Source organism: Ochlerotatus camptorhynchus, unplaced genomic scaffold (assembly GCF_037179485.1).
Source record: "Ochlerotatus camptorhynchus isolate MF236.1 unplaced genomic scaffold, CSIRO-AGI_Acam_v1.1 ptg000549l, whole genome shotgun sequence".
Classification (NCBI taxonomy): Eukaryota; Metazoa; Arthropoda; class Insecta; order Diptera; family Culicidae; genus Ochlerotatus; species Ochlerotatus camptorhynchus.
This window is the reverse complement of record NW_027041032.1, coordinates 97,761-120,907: the sequence shown is the minus strand read 5'-3', so window position 1 is coordinate 120,907 and position 23,147 is coordinate 97,761. Positions and strand designations below refer to the sequence as shown.

The 23,147-nt window shown below is 40.9% G+C and overlaps 2 protein-coding genes across 2 annotated transcripts in view; one reads left to right on the top strand and one right to left on the bottom strand.

Annotated features, from left to right (window-relative positions):
• LOC135713235 (zonadhesin-like) overlaps positions 1 to 6,188 on the bottom strand; it is a 110,755-nt gene extending 104,567 nt beyond the window's left edge. Inside the window, exons 1-2 of the mRNA XM_065236339.1 lie at positions 6,134 to 6,188; positions 5,913 to 6,072 (exon numbers count right to left, since the gene is read on the bottom strand). Coding sequence (XP_065092411.1) covers positions 5,913 to 6,072; positions 6,134 to 6,167 — 194 coding nt within the window. The 5' untranslated portion in view covers positions 6,168 to 6,188. The remainder of the gene's footprint in view (positions 1 to 5,912; positions 6,073 to 6,133) is intronic.
• Positions 6,189 to 15,201: 9,013 nt separating this feature from the next.
• The window catches only part of LOC135713234 (nuclear transcription factor Y subunit gamma-like), a 58,062-nt gene continuing 50,116 nt past the window's right edge, over positions 15,202 to 23,147 (top strand). Inside the window, exon 1 of the mRNA XM_065236338.1 lies at positions 15,202 to 16,359. The gene's annotated coding sequence lies outside the window, so the exon portion shown is untranslated. The remainder of the gene's footprint in view (positions 16,360 to 23,147) is intronic.

Genomic DNA, 23,147 nt, shown 5'->3' with positions numbered 1-23,147 from the left:
TTCAGTGTACTTCCGCAAATCCAGATCATAACAAAATTTGTTCAAATTTGGCACAGTTGCTGGGAATCTCAATCAGATCGAAAAAGCATTGAGTATCAGGGGGTTGTAAAGTTGACCCACCCTAGTGTGCAGGGCGTGCACCCATTATTCGAGTTGCGCGACCATACAGCTGCATATTTAAAATTCTAACAAGCTAATGTTATAATGATATGACACGTACCACAGCAATAAGCAATGGGTAAGACTAGATAACGATAAGTCTGTAATACGAAATAACATCACGTAATATAACCTAAACTACATACATCAGTAACATAGAAGAGAAAGACGCTTCACATCAATTCAAATGCATATGATTAGTTTTGCAGTTTACTCACTGATAAAGTACGGTTTTAACACTACTTCCTCCTGCATGCAACATTGTTTATGACATTCCACATTTGGCTAGGGAGGTATCGGTAGGTATTGAATTCCGTGGCAAAGTTTTGAAAGTAAATTTGTCTCAAGCGCTACGTCTGTTTGCCTGTGATATCGAGAACCCTACTCGCTATTCGACGCAAAGTGGAGTTTCAAGCCATAGCACTCATAGCTGTGATGATGATTGTTATTTACGACCCAACAGTCACTCCAAGTGCTCGCTATGGTTGAGACCGAATCGTTCAAGGTGAATTGAATCTCTGTGGAAGTCTTATTTCTAATCTATCACTTTATCACATCGAAATTTCCAGACCATAAAATCAAATATCAGTTCCCAAAACATACAATAATGAACCTGATACTCCACGAATGTTTCAGTGCTACAAAAAGAAGGCAAACATCTGACACCTTAAAAGATGGCAACCAAGTTTTATTTATTTAGTTATTTATTTTATTTATTATCTCACCTGACTTTAATAAGGTATATGTTCCTAGCCTTCGTCTAATTTTTTTTTCCTTGATTTGTTTTCCGTCGATCTTGTTTTCCGTTCTGAGCACTAATGCCAGGGAGGCAGCTCCCACACCTGGACCCTGCCTATCGACCCATCAATGCATGAACCGAGGACCAACGTCTTTACTTCCCTTCCGAAGGAAGGCGTGATCAGAGATGTTATGCCCCAGAAACCCTTGATCTAATAATAAGCCTTCAATTAAATGTTACGGCATATCTCATTTAATAATGGAGCTGCAAATGATGCTTCACTGTCAACATGCATGTTTAGTAGGCTGGGACACGGATATATGACAAAAAATCTCGTTCCAGTATGATTTCCGGGGGCCTTTTAGGTCCTAGAGTAACTGTGCAAAATTTCAGATCTGTCGGTGTAACTAAATTTTAGCGCCAGCCGTTTTAATTTTACATAGGATTTTCTATGGGAAAACTTACTTTTTCAAATATAAATCTGTCGAGGTCACCCATTGTCTTCTAAAAATAAATCAATCCAACTACTCCCTAGGAAATATTACAATACGATACAACTGGTGTTAACTCTGGCGTAAAAACTGGTTTTAGAACCCATCTTCCAGATCTACTGAAAAGATACTTGCTACCATTGGCATCCCGCCATTACATCGCCGAAATTGAGTTCAAACACGTCGAACAATCTCGATTCTTTTAATGAATTCAAAAAAGAATTCAATCAAAATCGGAGCAACCGATATTTCCGATTGGAGGATCCAGAGCTGAGTACCTTAACTGGCCCATGGAGGGACGGCATCATAGCGTTTTGTAACGACCAGCTGTTGATTAAACAACAACGATCGGATTACGAAAGCTCCTCGAATTGGTCGTAATGTTTTAGGGTGGAGTTCCTCGAAAAGGATTAAGATTCCACAAGACAGGTAGCCTCAGTCGTGCAAGGTGGATGGGCCACCTTTTGAAATCGTGGATGTGCAACGAAATCTTTTATTATCAGTCTCTTTGGAAGCATGTCACAACTTTGGCTCTATTTATATCGATATTGGTATCGTCTAAGTAGTTCAGTTTAGGTCCCTCGAGTGGATCTGGAATTTTGGGCAGATCTCCACAACTTTCACGACCAACATTACGCTTTGATTGTCATGAAAGCCTTCCAAAATCATCTATGGTTCTTATCGGAATGGAACGTGGCCCTTGCTTTTCCGATTCAAAAGTTGAAATCAACGAAAAAGTAAAACACATCTTTTTCGTAAAGCCTAATGTTCAGCCTATATTTTTTTCCTAGACGGTTTTGCTCTACACTCGAAGTTTTTTCAAGTAGGATTATTTGAATAAATTGTGTGCCAAAACAAATACGCCCTTGTGAAAAATTATGTTTGTTTCAAAATGACCCTGTGCAAAGTTTCATCCAAATCGAAGATTCTTTCAGCATGATATCGGCTTTCCTCCATGCTGAGTGAACCCCCACACAACGTGACTGTCTCACGCAGACAGCAGCAGGCGGCAGCTGGTAGTGCTGCTAGAAAAAAAGAATAATGAACAGTTCGTTTGGTTAGCAATCAATAATGGCTAAATAACTTTTTCCACAAGCGTTGAATCGTTTTGCGGTCTTGCAAGAAAAGTTTCCTTGTAAAATTTCCTAGGAATTAGTTGGATTGATTTATTTTTAGAGGACAATGGGTGACCTCGACAGATTTTTATTTGAAAAAGTAAGTTTTCCCTTTGAAAATCCTATTTAAAATTAAAACCGCTGGCGCTAAAATATAGTTACACCGACCGACCTAAAACTTCACACAGTTACTCTAGGACCTAAGAGGCTCCCGGAAATCAGCCTGGAACTGGAATTTGAATTTTGTCCCACCTTAATGTTTAGCTATGCTTATGTCACCATTTTAACATGAAAACATTCCAGGCCTATCAATGGATGTAACTTCGTCCTATCGAATATGACCCTCTATCTACAAAGGTTCGGCATGTGAAATCGTGCTTCTTTTTCAATCTTTATCATTCATACGTAACCACATTGTTGATGCCACTTACGCTTCTCGCGTCAGAACTGATTAGGTTGAAAGATAACCCGAGCAGAGAATGAAAACAAAATGAACACAAAATTTGATATTATGCGTTTTGATGTTGGTATTTTCGTTAATAATAAACAAAATAAGTAATCAATATGCTACTATTAAAGGGCGAACACGAAATTATTGCGACACATTCAACAGGGCATAACTTTTTTACCATTGGGTAAAAATCAACCAAATTTTGCACATTTTCTCATTGATGTGTATTGTGTACATGCTGTCAAACTCGAAGTCGTGTTTTTCGATTCAACGAAAATGGAGGTGAACCAACGCGAGTTGAGAGAACAAATTCTTTCCAAACACCTGAAATTTCCTGACCTGTCGCACCGGCAGTTGGGAAAAATGTTGAACATTCACCATTCAACCGTCTCCAGAGTGTTGAAGCGGTTCCAGGAGCGGTTGACGTTGGACCACGGCAAAGGAGCTGGAAGAAAACCGGGACCGGAGAACAAAAAGACGGAGGGAAAGGTGAAGCGGATGATTAAAGCAAATCCCAACGTCTCAAGCCGTGATTTGGCTAAAAAGATCGGCATGTCGCAGAGCTACGTCCAGAATTCAAAGAAGAGAGCTGGACTACATACATACAAGATACAGAACTTCCCAAACCGCGATGAGCGGCAACAATCGACGGCTAAAACTCGGGCACGGAAGCTCTACGAGAAGATGCTGACAAAATATGGCTGCTGTGTGATGGACGACGAAACGTATATAAAAGCCGATTTTAAGCAAATTCCGGGGTTGGAGTTTTTCACCGACAAGAGCAAGTTCGATGTGGACGACACATTTAAGAAGAAGAAAATGTCGAAGTTCGCCTCCAAATTTGGCAGGCCATCTGCTCTTGCGGACTGAGGAGTGAGCCTTTCGTGACAAAGGGCACAGTAAATGGCGAGATCTACAAATCTGAGTGCCTCGAGAAGCGCCTTTTGCCGTTCTTGCAGCAGCACGACGAAGCTCCGCTATTTTGGCCAGATTTGGCATCATGCCACTATTCTAAAAGTGTCCTGGAGTGGTATGAGGCCAATTCTGTCCATTTTGTTCCAAAGGACATGAATCCGCCAAACTGTCCGGAGCTGCGCCCGGTGGAGCAGTACTGGGCAATAATGAAGCGGGAACTTCGGAAGAGAAAGAAGACAGTCAAAGACGAGAAGTACATGTTAAGAAAATGGAAAAAAAACTGAGAAACTGGTACCGGATGACACTGTAAAGACTTTGATGGAGGGCATCAAGCGAAAATGCGTTCAATTTTACACTCAAGGCTCCATCGATTAACTTTTCTTTTGATTTTTGAAGTAAATATATGTATAAAACTACCCTAAAATTTTGGTTTGATTCTAAACATTATAAGAAAATTGGCATGACATTTTCGGTGCCGCAATAATTTCGTGTTCGCCCTTCACTATGGCAGAAGTACAATAAAATAAACAAATAAACAATTGTTATTATTTTAACATTTCTATTAAAATGCGAAATTAAAAATTTCTACGATATTCAATTCCTACGCATCGAACATATTTTAACAGGCATGAATGACGATATTTATTTTGTTCGGAGAGACTGATATTTGAAAAGATTTATGACAACATGTTTGAATATAAACTTAGAAATCGGCTAATCTTACGAATGTTAAATAAAAATGTTCGACAATGTGTTAGTATAAGTATTAAAGACATGACAAAACCAATTTTATATCGATTTATAAATTCAATTCGCAAGTAGATTAATATCAACAATTTATTATTGTTTTAAATGTTGTAAAATAACTGCAAAAGCCAAAATTGTCTTCGTGATTGTTCATGAACAAAGCACAATCATCTTGCTTTATATCACCATAGTTATTATTTAATTAAAATTCACTGCATTATTTCTTGACTACTAGACTCCAAATAAAATAATCAAATTTCGTCTAGTAGATGTGATTTGAGAGGTATCAAATTTTATCATGTGGAACAATGATCCGGAATATCCAGAACTGGTTCTACTGTGCCCATATGATTCTATGATTGTCCTTTTCGATGCCATTGGTCATATTTCGTCTAGTAGATGTGATTTGATATGTGGCTTGATATAGTTATGATAAATAATAAAATTATCCATATGACACCATAATCCGGATCATCTGGAACCGATTTCAAGGTAGGCATGGGGTCTTATGATTGTTCTCTCTCATTTCTGAGATTTCCACGAAAAAAATCAATATATTGTCGCAATGATAGGTAAGATATATTATAAATATTGAAAAACCACCCCCATGCCAACACATTGTTGAATATATAAGAAAGAGGAACGGGCTTGAGGGGGAGTTCCACCCAACAGATGCAAGAATCACTCTCCGGAATGATGTTAAACAAATGTCAATTTGATATGTGTTTTTAAAATAAAAAGTTTGTCCCAGGCTTTCATGGGTTAAGTATTTTTTCTTTTCAATTATTAGTTTCTATTTTTTACAATAGATCAGATATATAGGGCTTCCAAAATGCTGTGTGTCGTGCGTCCCGGGAAGTTACACTAAAGTCAATTCTTTCTAGCTATAATGTTATTACCCGCTGATGATCAACGGTAGTGTGGTTAATGTTGAGTAAATGCTTTTTGAGACAACGAAACAGTTTATTTCGTGCTGTAATAAAACTTTTTCTTACACATCATGAATTTATAGGCCTAACAAATTTTGAGTAAGGATTATCTAGACTCTATTATTTTTTTAAGATGTGGCGTTATAATTATATTCAATTCTGTTTTTACTTAATTTGTTTTTTTTTTTTCTTATATGACCTCATTTAGGATGAGTACAGAAATTTTAACAGAAGTACAAATATAGTACAAAAAATACGATTCTCCAGACCGAGGTCGATAAAAAAAATCATAAAATCTTCTATGGACAATTGGTCGGCACCGGTGTAGTTGTCGTCGTGGTAGTAGTTGTAGCTGGGCAATCACACGGCAACACGCAATCTCCATTACCATTACGAACATAACCGGAACTGCAAGTACATCCAGGTATGCACATGCTGTTACAGATTCCGGTTTCTTGGCCCAATGTATCACAAGTTGGCTCACAACTGTTGCCGCATTCAGCGGGCACCTCATTCGGACCACACACTGAAATGGTAATAATGGATTATGATTTAATAATAAATGGTCGATATCATCTGTTACTCACCATCACTTAGAACAGCGCCAAACATGGCACACATAGCAATGAAAACTACGAACGGTACAAGTTTCATCCTGGATACTGATAACTGATAACAGATTGCAGATCGCTTATATATCATTTGAGCCTCGACGATCCGATTAATAAGCACGTGGAGTTATGACAGATTCTTCACAGTTAAAGTGGGCAATGTGAATTGAAACTGATTGGTTAGCCTTTAAAGTTAATCTCACGTAGCATCACCATCGTACACTATGCCAATCAATATGATCATCATATGCACGTACAGTTTCGTCAGACAAGCACACCAAGTGCTTGTGCAAGACAAAGTTTCTAGCAAAAACAGTTCTTGTGTTTATCATCTTTGTCACTACCGGTCATGTTCCATGTGAACGAAGTATTTTTCAATATTCCAAAATATCTACGGATAGCAATCATTGATGCCGTAAACCGGGGGCAAGTTGATCACTGTTTAAAGTAGTCGTAGTTGCTAATCCGCCTCTGATCAGCAGAAGTGGAATTGCACAGAGAACCACATAGATTGTGATTAGCTTATCAATCTTCTATGTGCAAGTTCACAAATTCAAGCTATTTATAGATCAGCACTGACGCCGGCCACGTCCCACGGTCTTTTGGAAAGGGGAATGATAATTAGTATGACAACCGTTGATATTGAGGGACCATGTCCCTACAATTGCCATTGGAAGGAAAGTTTTGTTAGTGTGAAACAAGTTATTTTTTATCTGGATTCACTCTGGTAAGTCTGATGCGATCGGATCGGATTGTTGATTTGAATCTAATGGGGATAGGGAATTAGGAATAGTGATAAAAACAAGGAAATGGACAGGCCTGGGATTGAACTCCCGGCCTTCTGCTCAGCAGAAACGATAATCGCTAAACTACCGAACTTCGTCTAGATTACTTAAAATACACTGTTATGCCTAAACTTATGCAATTTAATTAAAAAAACGATATAAATTTTAATAAAAAATCGATATAAATTTTAAGCTACCAATCAGATGACTGAAGGTGTGTGTGTGTGCGTGTTATCCTCTATCCCTCACCCAGCCGGGGGCGTTGGACAAATAGAACTGCGAATAATTTGAACAAATCTCATGCTCCGTAATGGTGCCCTTTATGTTGTGAAGACTAGTACTTCAAAAAGGGTTACTTTTGAGGCAAGACAGGGTGTCCTCAACAAGTTAAGGAAACAGGATGCACTAGATGTCCACAACAGGTACAGCAAAACATCACATAGACGCCCTTATTCACACTAACTACTCAGGGTGCAGAAGGTCAAGAAGAGCCACCGCCGCCAACTTGATGTGATGAACTAGCCTACGGCTAAAAATCACAAAAATAAAGAAAAAAAAAAAAAAAAACCGCCGATAACTAAAGCTTGAACCGGGTACCTGGGACTCCCACGATATACCCGCGGCAATGGTCAGCAGACGATGTCCTGTGCGTATTTAGTATGTAATATGTTTTATTTGGATACACAAACTGTTTGAAGCCATGCGTCATCTAAACCATAATTCGCATCACCACAAATACACTTTTCAACAATCTTCAACGTACTCACGAAATCACTACACCCGGGAGCACATTCCCGATGCTTCCACGCATATTTTTCTCTAGTCATCCCTAAACAATTCCTCCTCCAGCGACTCCAACCAAATATCACTTTTCTTCGTTTTTCTTTTTCAAGTCACTCCGTGCACAAAAGCAATGCACATCGCAAAACCCTAACAATAAATAGATCAGCACCGTTCTCATCACCGCGTAAATAAACTGATATTAAAATTTTCACTCGCGATGCCACAAATTTCTAGTCCGGGAGAAAAAATCAAAACACGCAGATAGCACCAAATCTTCTGATGCTTGCAATTTTGCAAACATGATGAATCATGTTTTCTTTCTCGATTCTAAAACTTCTCGGAAAGCGAGAAAACCACCATATAACCATATAACATATGCAATTTTGCAAACATGATGAATCATGTTTTCTTTCTCGATTCTAAAACTTCTCGGAAAGCGAGAAAACCACGTATAACCGTCCGGGAGGCAGAGTGCCAGCGCTAATCCGGCAAATGCAGCCGAAAACTATGAACAAAACAGAGAGCAAACTTTAGGCACAACCGTATTCGAAGGGGTTCGAAACTCCAATCAGGAGACTGAAGGTACTGTGTAAATCCTTATGGATGGAATCATGCTTTAATTAAGTTCGAACATTTGGATATAAGAAGTCGAATTAATAGTTCTTTTATGCGAATATGTCAACTTATAATTTGTATTAATAAATTAACTCTGGTTAGTAAATTTGTTTGCAACCCCGCATTATAATAACTGTTTTCCGTCATGCGGTGGAATGACATAATGGCTCACTTTACCTAACTATAACAAGTACTACTTTTCGGCTCTTTTCTGTGTTTGTTAAATTTCAAGAGCTTTCGTAAAGACTGACTAAAAGTAAATTGGTACACACAAAAAGACCTGTAATTCGTGATTCAATTAGTATAAAAAGTCCAATAATGGTTGCTTTACAGTACTTTTATTAAAACTTCAAAGTTACAGCATTAGATGGTTACATTTCTTCAGTTCGAACAAAATCTTTAACCTTCCTCTTGATGGAGCCCATCAGCGCACGCACAATGGAAACGGACACGGAATCAGAGCATTTCTTCCATTTTGAACGCATTTGCTGGATCCCCTTGACTGCCCTGCCGCTTCGTCAAAGTCGCTGCTTTGAAATTTCCCAGTATTTTTCGATTGGTCAAAATTCCGGGTGATTTGGAGGATTCATTAGCTTGGGGATAAAATCGATCTTGTTGGCAGCATACCATTCCAGGACCACCTTGGAGTAGTGGCAGCTGGCCGAATCGGGCCAAAAGATGACTTTGCCCCTATGCTTGCGGATGAACGACAATACTTGTTCAGGCATTCTTCGATGTAAACTTAGGATGTCATCGTGGAGGATGTGACGAATGGTTTCGTTTTCAGACCACAACTGCAAATCCTTCGCAAACTTGTCGGCAAACACGAACTTGAATCTTCCCGGCACATCCCCACGTCCAGTCGCGATGTAAAACTTTTGACCGGGAAACTGCTTAAAATCGAGTTCGACGTATTGTTTCGTCATCGATCAAAGTGCAGCGCTTGTGTTTTAACAATTTTTTTTTTTCAAACTTTATTAGAGAGATTTTTAGCCGTTGGCTAGTTCATTGTCTAAACACGGTCGGCTTCATGTGCCGGTTCGGATGTTTACTGGCTTTGTACGACTTGTATCCTTCCCTGGCAAGGATGTTCCGCACCGTTTGAAAGTTGGCATTGTACCTTCTGGACACATATCGGATCGAAAGACCGGGGTTGGATTTAACGCACCTCAACACCATGCTGCACAGCTGACAATCCCTGGGTCCAGTTTTTTTGTAGGTCTGCTAATTCCTTTCCACACTCAGAGTTTCCTTATAGGTTTTGAGCACTCGACAAGCTGTTGTTTTCGGTATCTGCAGCACTTTAGCCAGCTTGAAACCGGACCACTCCGGACTTTCCAGGTGTTTGTGTACAATATGTTTTCTTCTTTCGAGTTCCATTTGACGTTATTTCTGAACGTTATCGACTACTTTGATCAAACTTCCACCAGTTGTTCTCTATAGAAGTGTAAACAAACCACTGTCAAAGATTTTCGATTCCCAACACTAGAGGCGTGGTAGCGAGGGGCGTATTTTATTTTAATAAAACTTACCTTCGTCGCTAAATATATTGGCGTTCTTCAAAATTGAAAAATGTTTTCCTCTGTGAAAATTTTCGACTTTTTCGGACGGTAGCCGTCCTATTTCCGTTTAAAAATTGCACCAAATTCATGCAACTACCAATATTTATATCTTGGTTCATTATAATGGCAGTATTGAGCATAGAATGGTGGCTCCACTTTCTCGACGGACTTGGGCTGGCCATCTCCTGGGATAAATATACCATCATGCACTTTTCATCCTCTGACCGGATTTTGTTCTTCACGCGCCATTCACCGAATTTCTTGTAAATTGTCTGAATCATAATAGCTAATCTTGTTTTCTTATCGACTGATCTTGATTAGAGCTTGAAAATTTATGACAGTCACTCCAACCTACTTGATCGGAAAGTTCAGTTTTCAACATGAACGTACATATGCAGTTACTCACAAAGCTGCATTTTACGCATGATTCGTGCTGAAAAAATCTTCTTTTCGCAACTTGTTGCATAAAAAAACTATTAACTGTGAGTTTTTCTTTGGCTAGATTTTATTGTGCGCATACCTTAAGTGATTTTCCATGCTTGGGAAAAACTGCTCTATTTCAAGGAAGGAAAAACGTCCTAAGGATTTTTACTATCTTTGGCATAATTTCATAAGAAATTAGTGCAAGTTTTAAAACTGGGAAAAATTAATCTCATGAAGATTTTGAATCCTGGTTTTGCAACAATTGTACAATATAAATCTCGGATGAAATTAGCTTCAGCAAGATAAATTTTTGGTGGCCAAATATCCATTGGCGAAATGTCTCGCTCCCATCTATTTTCTTGGTAAACAAGAATTATTCGGAGACGTTGATTGAGACGCGCAAATAAAATTTATATCAAAACAGCAGCACGATTTTTGAGGGATCTTTTCGCAATGTCACTGGCAAACATGTTTCTTCGAGTGGCTTCAAATTACTTTCATACCATTCTGCAATGCTGTTGAGAAAATTTGAACGTTCGACTGGAACTGAATAAAAATGAAGTGCGCGGCAATATTTTGCAAAAATAAAACGAAGATGGCGTTGAAAAATGTTAGTTTATTTCGATTTCCAGGAATTTTTTTTGAGCGTTTTGTTACCTTTAGGCAGGGCTGACAAATGTCATTTTCAATGAAAGATCTCATGCGATATTTACAGAGATACTTCTGTCACTATCATTGGATGAGAAAACGATGACAGAGATTTTCTTCAAAATCTCATCGATTTTTTTGTCATGACAGAACGTGACAGTGCTGTGATCATCGTGATTACTAGCTCATGTATTGCTATTAAAGTTACTTGTACCAAGGAAATCTTAAAAATATATTCACTCTACCGATTACATATGGTTACTTGCTTAAATTCATCTAAATCAGTTAGAAATGTGGTGGTCAAAACTGCATAAGAATTATTCTCATGAGTGCTTGATCATTGGAAAATGACAAGAAAGCTAATGATCGGTCATTTCGTCTCGTGATAGTGAGAGGACCTGTTTTTTCATTGTCACATGACGGCCGTGATATTTACCAGCTCTGCCTTTAGGCTGAGAATCCATGACCCGCACAAAGTTCGATCAAATAAGTATGACAGTCTAATTTGTGTCGTATTTTTTGACGTAAGACTACGTCTTTAGTTTCTATACTGGGGGTCACATTGAAAAATCAAAATTCAGACATGTAACGAAAAATCCAAAACACGGACGTAACGATAGAGCGCAAATCGCACACACGACACATTGCGCATGCTCACATGAGCGACTTCACCGCTCGGTTGACCGCTCACCATTTCACCAATGAATGAAAGGGAGGAGAAAAGCAGCGGTAATAAAAACGCTTGCCAAATCGGTTTCTTCGTCGTTTATTTTCCAGCGACGGACGGATATGCGTCGGATATGGCGTATGAGTGAAACAGCACGCATCGCACCAATACGAAAGCGTTGTTCTAGCGCTAGTTGCTCTTTCACAACAATCCAATTCAATTCTGGTTGGAGCACGTCTTGGTCTGGTGTGAATGCTGCCTTATGCTTGCAACTAGGAACGCTCTAACGAAAATACTCCAAAAGGGATGAGCCTAATTAGCAATTCTGCAAGTATAAAACAGACTGTAATTCAGTGAACGCAATCAGTTGCATTTCCATTAGCTGTGGGGACAGTCGTCACAACTAATTTGAAAGACCCAGAAAGTGGACGCGGACATCGGAATGAAAAGCATCACCAACGGCAACGACATCCTTCAAACGTTACACAGCTGAGTTTGACTACAATGATCACCTGCGTAATGATCCTGCCAGGAAAACCAACTGAGCACGCTGTCTCTGGAGCTACCCAAGCACACCAGTTTGTTCGCTTCGATCCAAAATGGCAGTTTCATTTGCGACGGAGAGGGTCACTACAACTGTGGTAGGACACTGAAGGACGCGGACATCGGAGGCTCTCTGAGTAGCTTCACCATCTTTCGGACGTTCCACTGCAGTCGTTCCGTTAGGCTGCCTACAACATTGATTACCTGCAAAATTTCAACCGCTGTGCAATGGTGTAAGCACGCCATCCCAAAAGTCCCAGCATGTGAATCTCTTGGATCCAAAATGGCCTTTTTCAAGGCCACTGTATTTCTACGCTATAGAATTTCTTTTAAGATCTCTAGATGGTGGGTAAAACAGGTTCACAAAATTGAAATATTTTTGAGCCATGGAGGGAAATAACAGCAAAGAAGCAGTGTTCAGAAAATCACTATCAGCTTTGGGTCATTGAGTCTCCGTGAGAGAATTAGCTTACGTAAATCATCCAGCTCTAAACCTTCCCGCAGACGTCAATTGGTAGCACGTTTATGCATTTCGTGTTAGTTTTCCATCCACTGAATCAAATACAACAGCAATATCAACAAATAGCGCCAAAATAAAAGGAGCGCCAAGAGGCAACAGCGATTAGTACCTATTCGTTCCGTACCCTCCAACTTCAACAACCCTTTTGATGGACACCAGGAAAAAAACAAAAAAAACGGTCTTTTTCAGGGTCACCTTTTGAAAAACAAAAGGCCCTGAAAAACGCAGTAGGCTCTGCCCGCGAACGGTTGGTTTTGTTTTCGCTGGCGCTGATTTCATCTGTTTTTCGCATATTTGTTTAATTGTACCAAATCAAACAAATATTAGTTTTCGCGTGTGGATAAGTGTAAATTAAGATCTATCACGTCTTAAGAATTTTTTTTAAGTGATATTGTAATTAACGTGAAAAATCAGGGACAAGAATTTGTTTCGAGAAGCTGTATTGCTGTGGTGTCGCGTCGGTTGGTTTTTCATTTCGTTTGTTTTTGGTGCTTTGCCTTCCTCCCAAGAAGAGTTTTACCTCTATGGTTTTACCGGGTTTTTTTTTCTTTCTTGGTGCTGGCGTTCTGCCTTCCGGACTCCGGAGGTTGCACGCGAATGAGGTGTCAAGCAAAAATTCGGTGCAAATGAAAAACTTCGAATGTGATTCAAAATGTCGTGTTGGGTTGTAAAAACAACGCGGAAGATTTTTTCGATTACCGCGAGTGAACAAATCGGTCCTTTTTTGGAGGCAGAATTTGGTGAGATCGATCAGATTTATAATCAATCATAAATGCATATTTCCACATATTACTAAATACGCGCCAGATTTCGAAACATCACATTTCGAAATCTGGAAGTGTGTTTGCAATACCATCATTCATATGATAACGGTAGTGTTTACATGCGGGGCTTATTGGATGTGAAAGTAACCTCGGAATGGACGTGAATAACCAGGCATTCTGAAATGGGTTGCTGAATCTGCAGTAGAGCTATCGCTTTCTAACTCCCGGATTAAACTTGCTTCAAATTATAACATCAAGGATTGTTGTAAGCAAATTTCTTCCATAATACCACTGCCGGCCAGTGGGGGTTAGATTGAATACACACACACACACCATTTGAAAAACAAAAGGCCCTTTTCAGGGCCAACAATTCAAATACAGAATAATTGAAAGAACTAAGAGCAAACACGTTTGTTCCGACCACTCACGGCTTTTGCGCTACATATTCCAGATCTTATATTTACAGTATTCATCAACTATTTCTCTTACCATCACTCTATAGTTACTGCTATAGGAAAGTAATAATATCATCATTCAGAATTTAATATCACAAACAAACTTTTAAAATTACAGGTATCAATACCACTATTTTTCATCAGCTACATGGTAGTCGTCCCAAACGATCAAAAGGACACAAAAAAAACAAATAACGGCCCTTCTCTGGAAACGGCTAAGATGACTAAGATAATAGATTATCGATCAATTAAAAGAACTAAAGGCTCAACATATTTGTTCAGTCCACTAGCGGTCCTACGTCAAGCTTCCGTTCGTGCCCCAAGGCACAGACCCTTCTATTTAAAAAAAAAAAACACTTTTTCCATCATTGTGGGCAATATTCCTTTCTGGCAAATTGAGCGAACAGTAATGTTTATTTACTTTGCTCGTTTGATTCAGCGTTTGACGGTTCGTTTGGTTCTTCTTGCTTCAGCCTATTATAGATACATAGATCATAATTTCCATAGATACGCGGAGGCACAAAAAGTGTTTTTGGCAACCATGAAAAATAAATGCTCTTACTGGCATTTGTGAAAACTGTTCATGCCATCATAATGCTCTTCGTTGTGCAGTTTTGTTTTGTTTTGTGCGCAAAAGTTCAAAATGAAGTGTAAAGCAAACCTTTGCAACAATGAATCAAGGAGTGGTTTGCGTAATATTTTCTTCTCCCGTTTCCCGCGAAATAATTCCGAATGTGGAGTGTGAAAAGCGTTTTGTGCTCATAATATTGCAATACTTCCCCACAAAACACACCATGATGACGTCATGCTCGTTTGTCAACACTAACTTATCTATGGAATCTACAGTATTTATAGTCTCTATTCAACGTCTCTGGAATTATTGACAATAATTGGAGGTGTCACCCAATCACGCTACGCCACTGCGGATACCGAACGATAAAGTTCGGAATTCAAGTCGTTGATAGTTGTTGTTGGAAAATTTTGGCGCCAACCGAACACCGCCTCCCACTCTCTGAGAAATAACATCACCAATAGTGCTCGTTCTCCCTCTCCGATCCTTCACCAATACAACCCATTAGTGTACCAGGACACTCTTTCCTTCACAAGCACCAGTACTGTGAGTGTCATCCACCTACCACCGGCCACCCACTCTTTTCGTCGATTTCCGATTTTCCCGGTCAACCTTCCAAAGTCGGAAAAGGGAGTATTCCGTATCGCATTTGTTCGCCGTTTCAGTTCGCGCTAGTCTCTCGTCCTGTCCGGTTCGGATCACAAAAATGTCCGGAAAAGTTCACGCGGTTCAGCCCCAGTAGCGCTCCCCTAGTGGCAGCAGTATCAAAAGCAGCAACAGCAATAGCAGCATCGTCGCACAGCATCCCATCTCCTGCTCGGTGTGTGTTATCAGAGCACCGTGTGCGCTGCTGTCCACCAGTCTCCAGGGGGAGGGCAGTGGGTGGCGCAGTTTGTCGTACATAGCTACATGTGCTTCAAGGGATCAAGCTTGGGAAGTACATAGCAACGACGACGACGCGAGTACAATGCCTGGAAGGGAAAACACAGATACTTGATATGGTCCAGGCTCTGGCTATGTGAATATTCGGAGGTGGTGCAGCTGAAAGCTAGCCCCAAGCGACTGAAAAGCGTACGAAACGAGTGCAAAAAAAAGAAAGAACGAAAGATGGAAAATTGATTTTCTTATCAGTAACGATACAGTGGGGGTAGAAGACCTGGGCCAAAGACCAGCGGAGCCGAACATCGACGCGGCCCCGGAATCGATCGATCTTCGGTGCTCGGTGCGTGTCGAAAGCGATTCCCTCCAAAAGGAAGGAACAAGTGAAGAGAAGAAACAAGAAGAAAAAGCGCAACATAGGCAAGTTCCAGTGTAGGCAGAATAGTGAACCTCCGCCCGACCATCGGTTGGGTGACCCGCGCGAATCCTCCGCAACAAGTATACACCAATAGGGTTGAGCTGGAGAAAATCGATTTCGATTAGTGCTGGTGTGCCTCCTTATGGGAGTTGCTTGCATTTTTGAGTGCAAAGTGTTTTGTTTGTGTTTGAGCAAAATCTGGCCGAACAGAATTGTGACCGTGAAGTATTTCTCCAATCGGTAAAGGTGCACCCTTTCTGACGCCAGGAGTTTTCGGGGAATATTAGTGTGCGAAAATAAAATTTGAACCGCGGCTCTCCGGCAGTGGCTTCACCAGATATTAATCAATATCTGTATGTGTACCTTGGTTTGGAAAATAAACAACAAAAAATGAAGCATTCCAGTGCAACTACCGCTCGCTGCCGACACCGAGAGCCAGCGGAATGAATGGGGGCAAAGCTCGGCGGACTAGTGACACAATCCCATTAGCTGAACTTCACGGTATGGTGCCTGGCCTCCCCATTTATATGTGAGCTGTGCACGAGTAAGCGGCTCGATGTGATGCGAAGGTATGTATGAGTGTTGGGTGGTGCCATTCCATGTCCTGTCGTTGTCGGTGGGATCATGCCTTTGATGGATGTGGGCAACTGAAAGTTGAGGATTGATTTAAACTTTGAACTGATGTTGGCTTCGATGAGATCAAACCCACTTTACCCAATCGACTTTTTTTTTTATTATTTATTTGATAAGGCTCAATCGATTTAACTTTATAGAGCCGAGGATTCTTGTTCACTATACAAAACATCGTACAACCATAGAGGTAACTCTAAGACCAGAAGGTCTCGAAGAAACTTGCTCAACTTTTTGGCTCAGCTCTGGTACTCTCTTCGGTCCCAAGATAATCGATCCACCCTTAGATAAATCCACAAACCCCTCATTTTATCTGTCAAACTTTCATAGTGAATCAAAACAAACATAGTATAGTACTAGAATTTCGACTAGAATGGGCTACGTTAATCGATTTGCTTGGAGCTAGTCAAGTAGTGAGCCAATTTAAATTGTTAGTTTCCACCGGTTCGATGAGATCATAGTCAAAAGGTACAACACAATAAACACTTTATCTTCCGCTATCCTATAAGCCTCCTCCATCAGAACGGGATCCACTTCTAGTGGTTTCATTGTATCGCCAACAAGGGGCAGAGCGCTTCCATTGCAGCAATGGACTCAAAACGTGGTCATGATTCATACACTCATCACGGAACGGTTGCTTTCCAAAGTCGATGACGCATCGACCGAAAGAACTGCTGATGAAGAACAATGAGGATTACCACTATGGCTTGGTGTATTGTAAGGAGATGAATATGAACATATGAAAATAAATTATCGTTAACATATCTTCAGTAACATTTGACCTCTAACTTCAATTCTTACCAATAAAAACAATACCCAAAAGAAGCGGTGAGTCATGCACGGGTGAACAACGTTTAGGGTTGCTAGTTCGTATGCATTTTTGGAACCCCGGACTGAACGCAGATCCTGGTCCGTCAAATACAAATACTTCTTATACTTACTGCTCTCGTCAACACTCGTGCTCATTTGACCGTCTACTATCAAAACGTCCGTGGTTTGAGAACTAAAGCGAATGCTCTGCTCCATTCGCTGCGTTCTTGTGGTTTTGACGTTGTGGTGTTCACAGAAACGTGGCTTCATACTGACATCGTGAATGCTGAACTATCACTATCTACCGCTGTGACCGCAATTCCCGCACCAGTGTACTACGACGTGGTGGTGGTGTCCCAATTGCCGTGAAATCCGTGCTGAATTGTAAAGCCGTCCATCTGGTTGATTGCGAAAATCTCGAACAAATTGCTGTGCAAGTTATACTACCACATCAATCGCTTTTCCTGTGTTGCATTTACATTCGTCCCAGTAGTCAACTCGACATCTACTACACCAAGCACGCCGACTCCGTGCAATAGGTTCTTGAAATGGCTAGCCCTCATGATAGGACTACAGTTTTGGGTGATTACAACCTGCCGAATCTAGCTTGGGACTTCGATGAGGATGTCCAAGGATTCTTACCTCTCAAAGCTTCATCTGAACAGGAACTTGCTGTAGTCGAGTCCTTACTGGCTGCGATCTGGTCAACGCGGATGGTAAACTTCTCGACCTGGTGCTGGTCAGTGATTCAGATCATATTGAGCTGTTTGAACCACCATCTGTCATTTTGAAAGTTGATCGCTATCATAAGCAATTAGCGAGCGACCATCCGTCATCGTATCCGGCAGCACGCAGTGAGTACAATTTAGCACGGTGTGATTTCGATGTTATTAATGTGAGAATTTCAGCGTTAGATTGGGGGCAATTACTTAACTTACCTACCATTGATGCCGCCGTGTCCGTATTCTATGACAATATTTATCAAGTACTCCATGATGATACTGTTCCGGTAAAGGCTCGTAGACCTTCTTGGTGGAATCCGCAATTGCGTAATCTGCGTAACCGTCTGCGTAAGGCCCGTAAACGTTACTTTCGCTCCAGGACTGCTGAATACAAGTATGGTGCGCAGCTTGCAGAAGCCGAGTACAACCCAAGTAACCACAAGTTCTGATAAAACGCTATTTGTGGCTTAAGCAGCTTGGTTGAAGGTGGTCTGTAGAATTCTAAGCAGCCTCATTTTCATGTCTTTATAAGAACTTGAAAGTTCTGGTACCATAATTGAAGAGCATTCTATGTAGCTTCTGGCGGAACTTGAACAGAACTTTTAGAAAATAAGTGAAAAAAGGTTTTTGTCCTCTACATCAATTTTATATTTAGTTCACGCTTTTATGAAAGTCAGGTCTTTATGGAAGTTATTTTTAAAGGCAGGTATGAACGTTTATTGATTTATCAGCATTAGTAGTAGTATTGGAGCTGTGTGAAGAATTAAACCCAGTCCTTCTTCATGCAAGCCCCAACACGAACCACTACGTCATCTGAGATACATTAAAGTGAGCTGTTGTCCCGCCTACTGTTGGAGTTTTCAGTGCCAGCTGACTGACTGACAACACCTTGTTGAATTTTAAATTGGTGTTTGCCCGCCTGGTACTCCAGGACATTTGTCGTAGGATTGTAGATCGCATGTCGAATAAACAGGCTTGAATCCAAGAAATTGTTCATTAGTTCAACATTTAAGGATAGAATATTGATGCACTGCATAAACATGAGAATTATGATTTATTTGAGTCACTGATCATTTCATAATTACGTATATTAAATTTTGTTACTAATAAAGACTTGTGCGGATTGTTTTGTGTGGGCTATGACGGACCTTTTAAGACACTTTCAAGTTGCTAAGAAGTTCCGCAGGGAACTTTTAAGATACTTTAAAGTTGCTAAGAAGTTCCGCTGAAAACTTATTCAGGACTTTGTTGTGGCCATGTTTTCAGCCTTCTTGAAGTTCTTAATAAGTGCTTAGGGTTGGTTTTTGGAGGTTTTTTGAACATCAAGTTGCTAGAAGTACGCATCGGAACTTTATGGATCTTGAAAGTGGGTTTTATCGTTGAATGTGGACATTTTGGTTACTTGAGAAGAAAGTTCTGTCGGAACTTTGTTTGAACTTTATGGAACTTAGAAGTGAGTTTTATCGTTGAATGCGGAACTTTTGGTTACTTGGGAACAGTTTGCAAGAAGTTCACTTTCGTGAGTATATCGATAACCTCCAGAGTGGCTTCCAAGAAAACCCATCGTCATTTTGTCTTTTTTTTTTCCTTTGGTTTGTTTTTTCCGTCGATCTTGTTTTCCGTGCTGAGCACCAATGCTATCGACTACCTGGACCATACCTATCGACCCATCAACTCATGAACCGGGGACCAACGGCTTTACTTCCCATCCGAAGGAAGGCGTGATCAGAGATGTTATGTCTCAGAACATCCCGGCGGCGCCGACTGGGTCATTTTGTTTTTTCGTAAACGCTCGCAAAGATCAGCTAGTATTCCGGCAGTCGTTACCTACTGTAATCTATGCTCCTTCACCGATGCCACTTCTGGAAACCTCTTCGTTGATTCCTTCCGAAGCGTTTTCGAACTTGATCATACTCCTCCGCAGCAGCAGTACATCAACCAATTACCGAACTACAACAACATTCGTCTGCAGCAGCTTAACTTCTGCCATGACACTATTTTCAAAGCTCTTTGCTTGGTAGATGCATCGAAAGGCCCAGGTCAGGATCGTATTCCACCATCTTTCATCAAGAATTGTGCAGCATCGTTGGCCACATCCGTTATGTCTATCTTTACTTGTTCACTCCTGGATGGCGTTTTTGCGGATTCCTGGAAGCTTGCATCAATTACACCGATCTTCAAGTCAGGTAACATTCACAGTGTGGAAAACTACCGACCTATCTCAATCCTTGACCAAACAAAGTTATCGAAAGTCTTCTGCATGACAAGTTGTATCCAGCTGTGCAAACTATAATCTCGGAGTTCCAGCATGGATTCATGAAAAAGCGCTCGACGATCTCCAACTTGATGTCCTACCCAAGCAACACATCATAATAGATTGCTGTAACTTAATTGTGACATAAATAAATTACATCCACAGCTGTTCAGTGACAAGTGTGCTGCTCGGGTACACCAACACTCTTATTGGTAGCATAGAAAAGCGTCAGCAAGTAGACGCCGTTTACATTGACTTCCCTGAAGCTTTATACAAAGTCCCTCATGACATCGCTATCGCAAAACTGAGCCGCCTTGGTCTTCCGCCGTAGGTCGTTCGTTGGTTATAATCACATTTATCCTCCAGGAAGGCCTTCGTTAAGGTTCATGATGATAGATCCAATGTGTTTGATACACCATCGTTAGTTCCACAATGGTAAATTTCCTTGGAATGCGCCTTGAATTTTCTTCAGATTTGCTTTAAATTGAGTTCCCTAGAATACTACTCATAATTCCCATCAGTGTTGGGAAAATATCAAAAAAATCAAATCTTACCAACGCCCAAGATCACGCTTGATTTTCGTAGACAAAAAACAACAAGCAAACAACTGCGGTTGATTTTGCCAGCTGTGGTATCGCAGCTCGGAATATCAAGCTAACAAAACTCACCAATTGCAAATCTCTACAAACTGTGGTGAGATTGAGTTTCATGATTTTTGCTTTACACCCGAACGCAACCGAAACTTCCATAACGGCTGGCAGCAGTCACTTCGTGTCTGCCATCGGTGAAGAGTAAGAAGAGATAGCAAACTATACTTCCTCTTTCTAAGAAAACGATGTGCAACGGAATCATTTTTGTGTCGAGTCAACTCTCAGCTTGGTTTTTGCACGTTGTGAATAGTCTTGCAATAACAAAAGAAGCTTGTAAAATCAATATCAAGCATGATATTTTGTTCCAACATCACGCGTGTTATTGAGATCGAATGAGAGCGGAAAAATATCAATTGATTGCTGATTTTTCCAACACTGATTCCAATAATAGCCTCTTCAGAACTACCTTAACATTCATGAATTACTTCCAGTGCTGACATGTTAAATTTAGAGCTAGTTATTCACTGATTGTTCATGCGTGCGTTCCCTTCAAAAAGCGCCCATAATTTTAATTTCGGACAACTTTTCGTGAAAGTAAGAGTTATACTAGAAACAGATAACTCACAACTTTGTACAATATGGCGTGGACTAGCTCCTCCGTGTAATCGACGCGCGGCAAATGCAGCGAGACATTCAACAACCATCACCACCCACCGAGCCACGAACTGATCCATCCATTACCAACCCATCCATCCATCCATCCAACCAACAATCCAACCAACCAACCCTTATTTTCGGTTCGAAGAAAGGTAGAACGGGTAAAATGCGCGGTGCGCGGGGTCACCAACACTAATGAACCGCTGTTCATCCACCCGGAAAATATCTGGGGCTTTGTAGTGGTGCTTGACGCAGGGTAGATATGCAACCTCCTCCGCCAAGCAGATCCATCACCACCGAAGAAAAGGGGGATCCGTTTTTTTTTCTCTTCCTCTTGATGATGGATTTAAAGTGGTTTCTGGACGAGGATGATGAGACGAACTATTGCTGCCTGCCGACTGCATTTGACGAGTTTCGGTCATGAATATGGATGGCTGATTTGGATGACTGGGAGCAAATGTATTGGGCTGCAGAAGAGTGTGGTGGGGTGGGCGAACTGCTCATCAACTATCGGGTTTGGATTTTGGTCTGATGAGAAGTCCTTGAATTGATTAAGGCGTGACGAGATGTTTCCGTTGCGAAAAAGTATGAGACGTTTTTGAATGTTACTTTTAATTTGTAGCAATTATCAGGCAAATTATGTTTTCTTCTTTTTTGTTTCATATTTGCAATGCTGAGTTTCAAAATTGTTTCAAACTACTCGACTGTTATAAAATTTTAAAATATAAACAAATAAACTGTAACACAATCAGCGCAACGCTCAATTTTTAAATGTGTTTGGTATTCATCCATACATATATGTGCGTGTGCAAAGTTTGATTGCTTCGGTGATTTTAGCACGAAGAGGGAAGGTGATTGTGATTCAACAACATGTTTCCTGGAGCAAGATGATTACAAAAACGTAATCCAGTGACAGGTAACGAGTTCGAACCACGAAAAGAGGTCTAGGATGATTCTGCTGTCGGATCATGTAAAGAAAGTTCTATCTGAAGTGCGATTCGATTCCGGTGGCCATCATATTCAAAGCTGTGGGCACTGATCCGGATAAGGAAATTAGGCAAGTCGTAAGCATCGATGCGGATATGCAGAAACGGTTTGCTACTTCGATGCTGGGAGCTGTCAATCAAGGTTTATACGCAACAGGGAGCTCTGGAGTACATGGCATTGAAGCTGCTTTTGATGTGGTTTACGACGGCACCAAATGTAAGACAACGGCCGAGACAAGGTACGCTACTCTTCCCACCGATGTTGAAAATGCCCCACCACCGGAAGTGAAGCGGACGAAGAAAAGGAAAAAGAATCAGGGCCAGTCCGATGGTGCGAGTGGCCGTGACACCATGACGAACGTCAGCGACATCGGTGAATTCGGCGTTACCGTCGACCATGAAAATTCTGCCGTCCCGAGTGCGGCAAAAGTTAAGCTTCCTCCACTGGTGGTGATGAAAGTGCCACTCAGTACGCTCATTGGCGATCTCACATCGCTGGGCGTTGCAGCTGAATTCATGCTGAGCAGGATCGGCACCAAGGTGATGCTGCGTACCAAAGCGGAGTATGACGCAACCGTGAAATACCTGAAGGATTCCAGGGCGGAATACTTCACACATGACATCCCCGGTGAGAAGCCCTTCAAGGTAGTCATCAGGGGCTAACCGAACTTCGACCCCAAGTCGATCGAAGAAGAACTTAAGGACCAT